This window comes from Protopterus annectens, chromosome 4.part0, assembly GCF_019279795.1.
Source record: "Protopterus annectens isolate FY-2018-M chromosome 4.part0, PAN1.0, whole genome shotgun sequence".
NCBI classification, from domain to species: Eukaryota; Metazoa; Chordata; order Ceratodontiformes; family Protopteridae; genus Protopterus; species Protopterus annectens.
The window spans coordinates 19,644,884-19,659,499 of record NC_056733.1 but is presented as its reverse complement, the minus strand read 5'-3'; the positions used below and the strand labels follow the sequence as shown (position 1 = coordinate 19,659,499).

General features: G+C 34.5%; 1 protein-coding gene across 1 annotated transcript in view; it reads right to left on the bottom strand.

Moving 5' to 3' along the window:
• ENGASE (endo-beta-N-acetylglucosaminidase) overlaps positions 1-14,616 on the bottom strand; it is a gene marked incomplete in the record, with an annotated part of 426,929 nt that overhangs the window by 196,366 nt on the left and 215,947 nt on the right. The window contains 2 exon segments of the mRNA XM_044068061.1: positions 6,815-6,918; positions 7,180-7,345. Of these exon segments, the coding sequence (XP_043923996.1) occupies positions 6,815-6,918; positions 7,180-7,345 (270 nt within the window).

Here is a 14,616-nt window from a genome sequence, read left to right as displayed (position 1 = left end):
AATAGGTGCAAGAGTGGCTAAAGCTCACTGAAATGTATTACTAAGTCATTGGAAGGGTCATTTAATTTTAGCAGGTGATTTTTAACTGCATATCTATTACAGAAGATACGTGAACAGAAGAAAGCTAAAATTCTAGCATCAGCTCAAGCACTAAACAGATAGGTTGGTAATAATAATAATAATGATAATAATGATAATAATAATAATAATAATAATAATATAGTTGGTTTAATAGTAAAAGCAGACGATAAGTCATTGTTTTTTATTCATTATTCTTATGCACATAGGATCCAAACTAGAATTGATAGCATTTATGCCTCAAACAGATTTTCTTAATAAAGTGAATTGTTTTAAAACTATTCCTTGTCCTTTATCTGATCACAATGCATTAAGTATTAATACAGTAATGGATACAAGGACATTTCAGATTATTTACAGAATCCCAGTATATGTTATAAAATTAAAAGAATTTAAGGGTTCTCTTAAGGAACAAATTGAGATTTTTTTTTATCTTTGAATGATAATGGTCAGGTTAATAAAGACATATTATGGGACTTCTTAAAAATGCATATTAAAGATAGAGTGGGTGATGGGCTAGTAATAAAATGATAGAGTGGGACAAAGTTTGTTAGAAATACAAGATTAAATACATAAAGTGAGGTTGAAGAACACACACTGAAGTCAGATAATATGGAAGTCATTAAAATTAATAATTTTAACACATAAATTTGTAGACAGATTCAAAAAATCTACAAGGATTAGTTAATACAAGTAAGATGTTAAGCACAATGGCACAAATCAATAATATCCAAAATCCACACATTAATATAGGCTTACTTCAGATACAGAAAAAAATATTAATATTTAAAAAAAATCATGAGGATCTTAATAAAAACAAAAATAATAATCCTGATGATTATAAAACTGACAAGTATTTAAAGAAAATGCTACAAAAAACTTAATGACCAACGGATATCTCTGTTGAATAGGCCTATTACCCTAACAGAAGAAACTTTAAAAAGGGGGAAAATGGTAAAGATCCAGGGTTAGACGGTTTATGTATGGAATTATATAGCTTGCTTCTTTTAAATATTTTAGAATAGCTGAGTGAATTTCCAGGATAATTCACAGTATCAAAAAGTTATTCCTCTTTCATGGAATTTTTTTGAAATCTCACCTATACTTAAGCAAGGAAAAAAGTTAATTTTCTCATAGAGACCTTTTACATTATTAAATGTAGACTATAAAATACTTACTTCCATGTTTTCTACAAGATTAAGAGATATAGGAGATTAATTAATAAAGATCTAACAGGACTGATAGTCAACAGATTAAGGTATGATAATATAAAACGGGTAGTAACTATCTTAGACTTAACAAAAGGAACAAAAAAAGTCCCTAACTAGCTTATAGAGAAGACTTAGCAAAAGGAACAAACAAAAAAAGTCCCTAACTAGCTTACAGAGATTGTTAGATTGACACTACTTGTTTAAAACTTTAGAAGCATTTGCATTTCCAGAATAATTTATAAGATTATTAAACTTGTATAGATACTCCAAAGTATATGTTAAAATTGGATCTTACATTTCTCAAGGATTCACTTTAAACAAAGGTCTTGTCCCTCCTACTATTTGCATTAGAAACTGAACCCTTAACTAATACTATAAGAAACAATGAAAAAAATATGGATTCTCAATTAATAAAGATTGACAGTCTGAAATACAGCTTTTTGCAAATGATATTTTACTAAATTTAGGAAATTTAAATTATACAATTTAAGAAATAGATGAGGAAATTGAAAAATTTAAATTATACAATTTAAGAAATAGATGAGGAAATGGAAAAGTTTCAAGAAATATCACTGCTGACATTTAATAATAATAAAACTAAAACTTTAGTAGTAAATAAATTACTAGATAGTAAGTTTAAAGCTATACATCAATATAACTGGAAAGGAAAAGAACTAAAATATTCAAGAATAAAAATCTATCGAGATGTAAGACTGCCAATAATATATATATATATATATATATATATATATATATATATATATACACACACATATATATATATATATATATATATAGTATTACTTCTTACTAAAAATTATTCTTTTTTTACTTATGAGAATAGGTTAGTACTTATTAAAATTATTACATTACCGAAGACTATATGCATATCGCATTCAATAAATTTAATACCGGGCAAAAACGTTTAAAGAAAATGGAAAATGTGTTAATTTCATTTTTATGGTATCCTAAAAAAGCCAAGAAATGCTTACAGAAATCATAAAAGATTATGGGAGTATGATGGTATTAGCTTCCCAGACTTAGAATATTCTTCCATTGCTGCAAATTTAACTCTCTTATATTTTGGATAGACTCAACTTATACTAGCAATTCAGGAGCATATTATAGTAAATCCTTATAAGTTTATTAAATATGATAAAATAGAAATATGTAAAAATGCTTTCATTTAGTTAATAAAAGTTACCTTAGAAGGAAATTCATTTCAATCTTTAGATTCTGTATATATGAGATCAATTCTTAAAACAGGTGAGAAATACACCTTAAAACCTCATTAATATCAACATAGAAACATTTGTGCTTTTCCATTGCACACACTACTAGATTTAATGAAACTCAGAACAATTTTTAAATGAATTGACTAAAAAGGAATGGATTAGTATTGCGGCCCAATTGCTTTGAAAAAGGAAAAGATGAGTCACCAGAATATTTAATGAAAGATTATAAGTTGGATGAATCTGTTAACCAGTTAATATTATCCATCAGTAGGAAATTAAATGACTTTGTAGATAACATGAGTGAAGAGGAACTGAACACTGTTCCCCATTATATAAATATATGAATGCTATCATTGATGGTAAACTGACCTACAAAGGAAGCTTGTCCAAGTTATATAAGTTAATTATAAATAATATTTTTCATTCAAAATTCTGGTACTTTTTTAGACAGTAGCCTATTTAGTGACTCAACAGATGGTAAGAATAAAATTTGGTTACTTAAATCAGTTAGTCAAACTTCTTCAAGTTTATACTGGAAAGGTTTTATGTGGAAATATGTATCCTGTAAAATCTCTAAGTTCAGTAAAATGACTTAAATTTGTTGGAGATGACGTATAGATGTAAAAACTGTCTGGACACCCATGTTTATGGATTGTGAAAAATTAAATGTATATTGGGAAGATATGCGTATGTTTTTAAGGAGTTATGGTCTGATAATTGTTATTTAGCTAGATCAATAATACTAATGAATGTTCCACTTCCTCTATCAGTAAAAATCAGACTACAAAAACTGTTAGAGTCTTTTAGCAGTAGCTACAAAAATTATTTAAAAAAACTGGAAATCAGACTCTATTCATACATTCAAAGAATTTTTAAATTTAACAGCAATGCTATGTAAAACTGAAAAATAAGTCAGGATCTATAAATCATTACTAAGACTTTTTGTTCTTGGGGTATCCTTGAAATGTTGCTACTGAAATACCAAGACTCTTAATGTGTTAATTGTATAAGATTACCTATATGATTCAATGTATTCAAAACTTTGTATAACAGTTTGTGATATTGAATTTCATCCTGTCTTGTTAAATTAAACAGTTTCTTAAAAAAAGAGCACCAAAAGGCAAATTAATCCTCTTTGCACAGTTAGAACAGGGATACTGCTGGACAACCACAATGTCTATCAAAAATATTAATACCCTTCAAATCAATATCCAACAAAGTATGTTTCTTTATTATTAACTCTTCCAAAACTAGAATACCATTTCCACACAATAACAAAAAACAAATGGCTTACAGTGAAACAAAGAGCCAACAATTATGGAGATCCTTCTTGTTTAAGCTACTATATCATGGCATCTTCAGTCCCCTTGCAGTCAAACTCAGCCCCACCACTACCCCTCCTACAACCTTCAAGCTTAGTCACAGTCATCCCCTACTCTGCAGGCCCAAATAGACTGCAAAACAGTATCCACAACTTTTACATACTTGCTCCTAAACTCTGGCGTTCCCTGTCCAACTCCATTAAGGACATCACTAACTAAACTAACTTCAGACCCTGACACAAATCATACATAAACAAACAAAAAGCCAATGCAAATGATTTTCTACCAACCATATCACAAAGTTCTCTCTCTCACAAAAAACATTAACTTCTTCTTCTGTTATGCTAGCACAAAATTCTATTTCATCTTTGTCCAGAGATCAGTAGAAACTGTGGAGACAAAGAGTTAAACATGTTCAGTATAGCTGTAAATATTACTTGCAAAATCTGTTAGAATTTTATACTTTATCTTCTGTACCCAAACTATTTTAGTTTTGTTTCTTTTTCACTGTGTTTTTTACCCTTGCTGCTCAAAGGATCCATTTCATAAATGGACACAATTTACATATTATTTAAAAAAAAGGGAGGGCTTTTGATAATTCCTTGTCAAAATCATACATGTTTAACAAACATCCACATAAAATTGCTTAAGATCAAATAGAATCTATGTTTATTATAACATTTTAAAAAATCCAATTTTTGTAAAATAAATCAACAGAAATATGATTAATAGGCAGTAACACTCCCAAATAAAGTACTCTACATGATTTGGAGATGCTTATAACTAATGCAAGTTCACTGACAATGTTAACAATGATTGGAAATGTGTCAGTAAACATCTCTATAAAAATTATGTCACTGCACTGTTAGTATAAAGGCTTGATATATATAATTTGATATTTGCTGACACACCATAGTACAAAATAAGAAAATGCTCATCTTTGTGGATCTCTGCTGTGAGTTTAATGCTCTCTGTAAGCACAACAGGTGATCCCACTTTGACAAGAGTAAGAAGAAAATATATTGTGTCTCTCCATATCTTTTCTGAGAAGTCTTTTTGGCTCATGGCAGAGTCACAATTTACTACACTATCATAGGTTCATAGGTAAGTACTAGGCTACTGGCCCAAGGGCCTACGTAAGCCTAGCCAGCAAGGTTCCATAGCTTACGCCACTCAAGAAAGTTATTTTCCTGTGCCACTGTCTAGCAGAGACAGAAGTGATCCCCGGGGTGTATTTCCTATTTCCCATCCACTCATCAAGATTTTTCTTGAAGAGTGCTAATGAAGAACTTTGCTCGACATAGATGGGTAGCTTGTTCCAGAGTATAGGAAGTCTCTGGGACAGGAATCTATCCCTCCAGCATGTCCTGTTTATTGTGGTGACAAGGTTTCGGTCCCTAGAGCATGTAGCTCAGAGGGATTGGGATTTCTTTAGGTGTAGCATGTTCAACAGCTCTGGGTTTGACATAGCTTTATCGTTTTCAACAAGATACTTGACAGAAAAGGGTTCACAAAAGGCATGCTAAATATGTGCCAGACCATATCACAGTACAGTGAAGATATCAGCATTATTAACATTTGAACATTAATGCACTGCTAGGTTAAGTATTTCATTTTATTTTGGTTTTGCCTATGGCAAATGTCATAGCTATTTTATTTTTTGGTGTCTGCCTTTCTTCCTTCTCAGACTAGTCATCTGTTGATTTGAATTTCTGGTTCAAGGAACTGATTCTTCTTATGCTCCAGGCTGCTAAATATACAATTATACCAAAAGGACAGACACGACAATATTAGGTAACTGCACCTGTCTGTTCAATTACTGGACTGTAAACTATACTACACTAAGAGTACTGGAGGGAAAACAATACAAAAGCCACATGCACATGGCATTTTGTTGGGAAGTTGTTGAAGGAAGACAAAGTATGAGAAGTAAGAAACAGCCACAGTGCAGAGAGTGGCAGCTACTATGTTCACATTTAAATGTTTCCAGAAGCTCCTCTTTATTTCAAGACAGTATTATATGAATTTTATTCTGAAAGAATGTTGAATGAAAGCAGATAATATGCTGTGCTGATAGTAGTAATAGTTTCACATACATAAAGAAAAGTACAGTTGTGTAATTAGCAGTGGATGTTTGAATAGATCACTGTTGCAGTAACCTATGCTATACTGGACATATCCTTCTAGAAAAGATAACATTTTGACAATTTCCACATGCCTTAACTATTGAAGTTCTTGAGAAAAGTGGTATAACAACAGTGGTTAGGGTACAAAACCTTATGATCTTTCTTGCCTCAGAGTAAGGCAGGCTAGAGTCCTGTTAGACAAGTGTAGTTTACAAGAAAAGGAAAGGAAATGGAAAATATTCACACCCTGGCATAAAACACAATAAAATGATGGGAGACAGAAGGAGGGTGCTTCTACCACAACAGTGATATACTGTTATGGTACATTTACTCACATAAATGTACTGTGTTCGCCATTAGATTACTGTGGCAGTAGTTTAAGCTACACCGTCTGAATACAAGAGTTTAGAAAGAAAGGGAGGAAACCTCACACTTTGCTCTGGACCTAGAGAAAGGATCTAATTTCTAATGTAAAGGTGTGCACAAATGACAAAGTTGCTGCCTCTGTTTGACTTGAGGCAGGGTAAAAGCATGGGGTTCCATGGGCAGACTAGCAGAGATGGCCAATATTCTTCTCTCTATAGTTTACTTTGATTTATTTTCTAATTCATATATTTTTATTGTGGCTAAATCATGTATGCTTTCAAACTGATTAATAACAGACAGATGCATGCATAGTGAAGGGGAAGAGAATAGCGTAGAAAGCTCGTCTAAGGAAAGCACAGAACTCAAAAGGCACACTAGAAACACCACCACTCCCATTTCTTGTCATCTACTATTTTCAAGCTTCTGGAAGAAAAAAAAAGGAAGACGTAATATAACCTGTTGGAAATGTCTCTTACTTGTTTTGATTCTGATGGAATTCATTTGTAGGAAGGCATTCAAAAACCCAGCCAGGGGCAAAGAGAGCTGCAGAAAAGCCATATTTTCGGATCATCTGCAAAGACTGCATAAAATAAAATTTGGTAAAATACTGAGTGCTTAAAAATCCATAGAATGAAAGTTGCTGCTGTGCATATCATACCCACAATGTAAGAGTTTTTCTAGGGATACCAAAGGCTATAGGCAATTATTCAAATGTAAATAAAATCAAAATTATGTCTCTCAAATGCATGTGTGACTTCCAATATTAACACCATGCAAGCATGGGTATGCCAGAAACACCAAAAAAACTAAACTGTGTCAGAAAATAAGCAAGGACACTTACCAGATTCGTCTCAAATTTGCCTCCAACAACCTCACTACGAGCAAATACATCCACACCCACATAGACATCTACTAGCCGGTCTTCTGCTATAGCCACCATACGCTGAAGATGTTCTTCCTTCCAGTTATAGTTGGTAAACATACCATCACAAGCATTAAAAAACACCCTGCAAAGAAAAAAATGTTCAGAATCAACTGGAGAGAACACAAATAATTCAGAATGTAGGCTACCAGAGTCCAGAACATTGATAAATAATACACAGATAAGGCAGTTTCAATAAAATAGGTATTGCTCAATGATTTACAACACAATGAGAATAAAGGAATACCCCCAAAGATAGATGATAGAAAAGTATCAAAAACTAACTGGAAATGGAACTTGTGTGATTAGTAAAAACTCAGTATTACAATTTTCTCTTAAAACATCATTCTCATACTGAAAAAAGAATTATATTCATACAGATATTGGCAAGGGTCATGCCTTAGTCCTAATCCTATGTCAGAAATAATTCCCACCCATGTACCATAGTGTTTAAGATGTCCTGCTGAGCTATTTATTTATTTACTTGCTTATTTATTTATTTCCAGTTTGATGACTGGGGAGGTCCACTGGGCTCAAACAGCCCATTTTCAGTGGAGGCCCAGGGAGAAAAGCTCCAATAATACATAGTACAAGCTCCATAATATGAAGTACAATACATAGTGGAAACAGAAACAAACTAAGCAAATTTTACATACAAAATAGCAAAAACTAAACAAAAGTTAAACAGCAGCTTCGAGAAGGATGTAAAGCATATTTACATGTTTAGTAGTTGAGAACAGTAGTACAAGGTTAAATTAATACAGAGGTTTAAATCCTCTGAAAATGGTATAGAGGTAGCATTATCATGAAGGCAGTACATAGGGTTAATCAATAGTGTGTAACTAAGAACAAACTTTGTGTGTTATAAAGTATTTATGTATTAAGCAGGTTAGGTAGATGGACTACAATCGCAATTCCATTTTTGGTAGAGGTAAGAATGCAGCTGGGTTTTGAAGTGTTCAGAGTTCTCAGAAATTCTTAGAGATAGAGGGAGAGAATTCCATTTTTGGCGACAGAAAAGGATAGGAGAAGCTGACCAGCGGGACGGTTTGGTTTATAAACAGAGATTAGATTTTGATGGGTAGATCTTACAGTTCTGTTTGGGATGTATAATGTTAAGATGTTTGTTAGTGCTGGGCATATAGTTGGTTTGAAAATAAGCTTGTGAGTGGTGATGAGTTGGAGGTAGTCAAGGTAGTTTGGGAGCTCTAGCCATTGCAGTTGGTGGAGAGGTTTACAGTGGTGAGTGGAGTATTTGGAAGTGGTGGAAAACTTTGAGATTTTATTGTAACAGGATTCTAGTTTAGAAGAGATGGAGGAAGATAGGTTGGTTAGTAGGGGAGCACCATATATTAGCGAAGGTAATAAGAATGTAGTGGCGAGGGTCTGTCTTGTTGAGGGGGAGAGGAAGTGGTAGTTTCTGTACAGCATGCCTAGTTTCTGATGGGTTTTCTTTATATTCAGCTGAATATGGATATTGAATTTTAGGTGCTAGTAACTTCAAGTAGTTTAGCATAAGGAACAACTTCTATAGTGGAGTTGGCAAGGCTTGTAATCTTGAAAGAGGTTTTGTCTAGGTGGATAGATTGTGAGGGAGAGAATAGAAGGATATTTGATGTGATAACATTCAAAGAGAGGTGATTTTGGAGCATCCAATTCTCAGTAGTTGAGAAGGCAGTCTGAGTTTTTGTTTGGAGCTCAGAGAGGTTTGATGCAGAGCAAACTAAAGTTGAGTCATCTGCATATTGTACTATCTTAGTTTTAGGAATGGCTGCATGGAAATCATTAATGAAGATATTGAAGGAATAGGGCCAAAAATGGATCCCTGGGGTACCACGGTTGAGGTGGTAAGGAAGGCTGAGGTGCTAGTCTTCCATTTTACTGCCTGAGATCGGTCAGAGAGGGAGCTGCTGAACCAGGTAATGGTGTTTTGTGAGAGGTTAAGATTGGAAAAGTGGTGAAGAAGGTGGGTATGGGAGACTGTGTCGAAAGCTTTGGAGAGGTCAAGGAGGACTGTGGATACAAGTTCTCTGAACTAAAGGGACTTTGTGGGCATATTCTTTTATGAATACTCGACATTTCTGGACTACTCATCACAAATTCAATCATTTATGCAGGCTTTATGGACAGACAACTTAAACTAATAATTTTTAGCATACAAATACTTAAAGTATTAAAAAACATACTGCTATTGATTTTAATTGCAGCTTCTTGAAAAGCCATAATGACATGCTGGATGTTTAATAACTTTCCAAAATGTAATAAATTGGTATAGTTGGTAGATGCCCAAGTTGCAGGAGGTATCATAAATTCTGCAAAATTATTGATGTAAAATTACATATTCTGGAGAAAGTTACCCCTCTTCTTGGACAGATATACAGACATCAAAACAAAGGTTACACATCCATCAATATCTCTTAATAAGGTGGAAGAATTAATTTTTAATTGCTATAAATGTATTTCTCTTCAGGCTGACTTAGAGCTCACTAGTTTATAAACTGATTAAGTTAACTATTATTAAATAATTGTATATAGTCAATATTAGGATTTGTGTTTTAATTACCCTAAGAAAGGATATTGTACAGAACAGTAATTGCAAAAGCTACATAAAATATGCATACAATATATAATTATTAGCATCTGTAACAGATTTATTTTAATAAAAGTTTAAATAAGAAAATAATTTTACGAATGTGAACTTTCTTAAAGTTAACATAAATGTATTAGATTCATATGTGTACTGAAACCTGATATGCACAGTAGAGCTCCTAAACCTACCCTCACCCTTGTTAATGCCTTTCTCTTTCTCACCTTTCATTTCCTGAAGTGTAATGCAAGCTGTTGCATGAAAAGAAGCAATGATTACTGTACAACTGACATTATTAACACAGGATGTCAGGCTAGGATTCTGTGCTTGGAAGCACATTAAGTATTCATTTAATGAGTTACACATCTGTGCTTTGTACACCATGGAATGGAATGTTAGTATGACAGGACAGTACAGACTGCTGTAGAGGACACTGCGATAGTGATCACAGGCTCCACTGAAGCTGGTCATGAAATATGAACTCTTACTGAGGTTCCACACAGTCCTCAGATGTTATGTAGTTATGTGCTATTAAACTATCCCAATTATGTCAGTTAAGGATACAAAAGCAATGCAACCTCCTGTAAAAAGTTTAATCAAACCTGTACAGGTGCAGGGAATCAGTTCTTGTGCTTGAGAGAACAAGTGTGCAGTGCATCCATCTCTCCATGTATTGGAGGGGGGGAGGGTAGTTTCATTTGGAATGCTTTGATGTTTATAATGGCATTGTCCCAGTTTGTCGTGCCCCTCTGGGCATAGTTAGTGCTAGATTTGCAAAGCAAATGACTGATGATTACTGAAAGACCCAAAATTTTACATGAGATCCTCCTCCCTCAACTTAACTGTTAAGAAATTCATTTAATTCCATAATACCACAAGCCCTGCAGTAATCCATTGTCAGCTCTTTATAAAGAAAAAACAAGTATGTGCTGTTTCATCCTTAACCGTATTCTCATGTGTGCCTGTGACAGAGAAATTATTTCTTTCTGATGCACTCAGTAAACGTTGGAATAGGGGCTTCAGAAATATTCAAGGCTCAATCCCAGGATTTTCTAAAGGTAAAACAAGCTTTCTTTTGAAGTTTCCTGTAATGCTGTCCATAAAGAAGCACTCCTAAAACCTTTACGCATAATGAATGGCATATGTAACAGCATGCCCATTCTGCAGCAGATTCAGGAAGTGCTTGGAACCATATGTCTTAAACGCCACAAACAAGCAGGACAGTTTGTTGGGAGTTGAGTGCATAGTCACAGTCCTAGCCTAGATATTGGAGAAGGGAATGGGGGAACATAAAAAAAACAAAGGAGAAACAGTAGCAGGGCTTGGTCAGGACGTAGTAACTGTGTACTTAGGTGTGCTTATCTCTTGGTACACTGTCTGGATAGGATTTCTGTTCTGGCTACACTGTGTGGCCCTGGTCAATAGTCTAAGTGCTGGATCGATTCTCCCTGATGGCTGCTATACGTATAATTGCATTGCATTACAATTCATGAAAAGGTAAGTATAAAATTGACCCAACACAAAACATGCAAGCTTGAAACTGCTGTAGTTCTCAGGTGTATCAGTTTTCATCCAGACAGCATGTTACGAATTCTCTAATTCTGTTGAATTTCTTACGAAATATAACGCACAAAGCAAAAGGGGTTCCTGGGCATAGCCGACACTCTCTTCATTAAAAATCAAGGACAAAACCCAAAACAGTGAGTGACAAAGGACCAAAACTAGGGTAATTTTTTAAACTTTTTACTTACTGGTATTTTTATTAACTAAGAAAGTTCAAATTACAGGATTTGCACAAATATGATTTTTTTTAAATGAGGGCAGTACCTGAAATTTCAAGCGTTTCTTAGTGATTTTAATCCTCACCCTTTTGTTTTTGATCAGAAAAAGTTCATGACTGTGTTCAAAACTTTGAAACAGAACTGGGGGAATTCTTGTAAATTAGTGATAACTGTGGCTATCTATGTTCCCAAATCTGTCTCTATGTCCCAGTTTATTAATTTAATTTTATTTTTATTTATTTATTCATTCATTCAGTTGTGCTCCATGCTTTATAGACTGAAGAATTTGAAAATTTCAGTTCAGTTTAAGTGGAAACTGTAAATACGCTGGATGGAAAAAAAAAATCAAAGTACGACTGTAGCTGTTTACCATCCACAGCTACTTTACTGCAGAATGCAAACATTTTGCACCTTTACTAATGAATTACAACTGAATAAAAGCTTGAGTTCAGATCATGCTACAAAAACAGAATGAAAACTATTTCAAAATAACCCAAGAGAGACACAATATTTACAAACAATGAAGGACTGAAATAAAAGACATTTGGAATTTCAATATAAAATGACACACTGAAAATGAAATTTCTTAAAACATTCTTACTAAGAGGCTATACGGGAATGAACAAGTGATAGCATCTAGTTTCTACATAACACTTATAATCACAGGTCAGTTGTTCAATTCATTTAATCAACATCTTGCTATTCTATGCTAATTACTAATTCCAGAAAGGAGCCATTTCCAAGTTTCTGTGGGTAACTGCATACCCAAAATATGACACATTACAAGTTAGATGACAACAATCCTGGAACCTTAAAGTGTATTTACAGATTTAGTTGATGGCTCGCATACAAGAAGGGGACAGTACTCAATATGTAACAGCTTAAAGGAACTCAGGAATGCGTTCACTCTAACACTAACTAGTAAACATTTAAGCTTTTGTAGTACCAGGCAGTGATAATCCTGTGACTCACAGCTGAAATGGAAAGACATTTTATTTAAAACAATTTAAAGAATGTCTGTGTTATAGGAGGAACTACATGCTTCGATCAGGAAGTAAGATGTACACAAATTGAAAGATTAACAGTTTGAGACCAAACACTTTTCTGGCTCAAGAGCCAACAGACTGACTAGCAGCCCAAGTTCTGGAGCAGCGGGTCTGGGGAAGGTGACAGAGAACAGCAGCGACTGTTAACTCGCTCACCTCATGTGGGGGACTGTGCATGCAGTTGGTTCCACTACTGAACAATAAGACTGCATTCACATAACACTGTTCACTGCCTACCAGTGCATTAGTATGTGTGGAAGCATGCATGCACAATCTGACAGTAAGCACTAGCAGAAACCGCAATGTGTTGGCAAGAGCAGGGAGGTAGAGGCATAACTAAAAGAACACCATCGCCAACAGTGAGTGATAGTTATATTTGTTGGTGCCAGGCTTTCACCTCCTGGGGCAGAAATGGGTCATTGAGCTCTCACTTCTCGAGGGAATGAAAGTATCAATAGAGTGATCAAGGCTGAAGTCTATTTGTCAATGCAGGGAGGAGGGTGTAGCAAATGAACAAAAAGATTTCAAAATGTCAACATTAGCAAGTTTTGTAGCACAGCTTTAACTACCTCAGAACCTTATCTACACTAGCTTCAACATATTTAAAAGACAGGTTTCATCTATTCAAATTGTAGATATTTATGTTGCTGAATATGAGTTAAAGGGTTATGAAGGGAGAGGTGTCCTTAATTATTTGTAAGGTACAAGAAATTATTAAGAGCATTTTTTTTATATTTACAATTAGTTGGTCTTTTGCAACCTGTAGCAGAGAATGGCAAAAGTTATTTTGAATTTCCTTTTGGATTGTGCAGGTGGTCCTTCTTAATTTTAAAACAATTAACTCCTCCACATTCATGATCAAATGGATCTGTGGAAGATCTTGAGCAAGACTATTAGTAAATACTAAAACAGGAATGGTCCTTGGACTGACCACTGTGGCCTTAATAATTAGAAGGCAGTGATACACAGATTAAAAGCCCTCTTCCTGCTGATAGACATACAGTTGACAATTAAATGCCTTTTTGCCACATTGCCATATATCAAGTCAGTGACACTACAGATGGCTGTCTGAGTGTTGAGCCTTTTTTTCTAGGCCCATGTTTTGCATTAGCACTCAGCAAGAGCATATTCCATTATCTAATTATGAACTATCCTTTCAAATATCCAAGTGATAGGGCACAGGATAGCTACAGGTCAGGAGACTTTGCAGAATTGCCAGGCAGGGAGAACTTTGGTCGGGGGCCAAATAATACCATTTTTGAATGGAGGGAGTGAGATACCATAAGAAAAGAGATACATTAAAGTATTGTGTCAGAGGGTTAGAAAACAAAGTTCAACCATTTGGAAAAAGGCAGAGTAAGGTGATCTGTTTTTGGGCTAAATAAATTCTGAATTTTATATAAAGTTAAAATGGAGTCCCTGAACAAAGTTTTCTAAAGGGAAGGGATTTGGGAAGGGTAGAGGACTGGGTGGAAGAGCTGGCGTCACTAGGGAGGCAAGCTAAAGGTAGTTACACTGAACCTGATACATTGTCTATATTTAGAATGGTAACAGAATTTTCTAGTACTTGGCTGCATTAGGTTGGAGGTTTATTAAGCCTCACAGAAAGCTTCTTGACAACATTCGGCATATTTTTAGCACGATTCCCTAGCTGCATTTGTTTTCATTAGACAAATATGGCCTTACCAGTACTGGCTGGAATTCTGTACTACATTTGTAAGTACTTGGAAATTCTGGTAGCTATTCTTGTCTGGGAAATTTCTGTTAAAGATGCCAAGTTTGATCCCTTTGTCTAGTAATCTTGAATGTAAAGAGAGAGCCAAGGTCATTTATTTCTCTTGGTCTTCTTTTCATGAATGGAAAAAGCCTGCCCTGAGTCTGGACAAGTAAGGTGAGAGATACCTAACTAAAGGACTAGGTATACCTATCCAAGCAATGATCT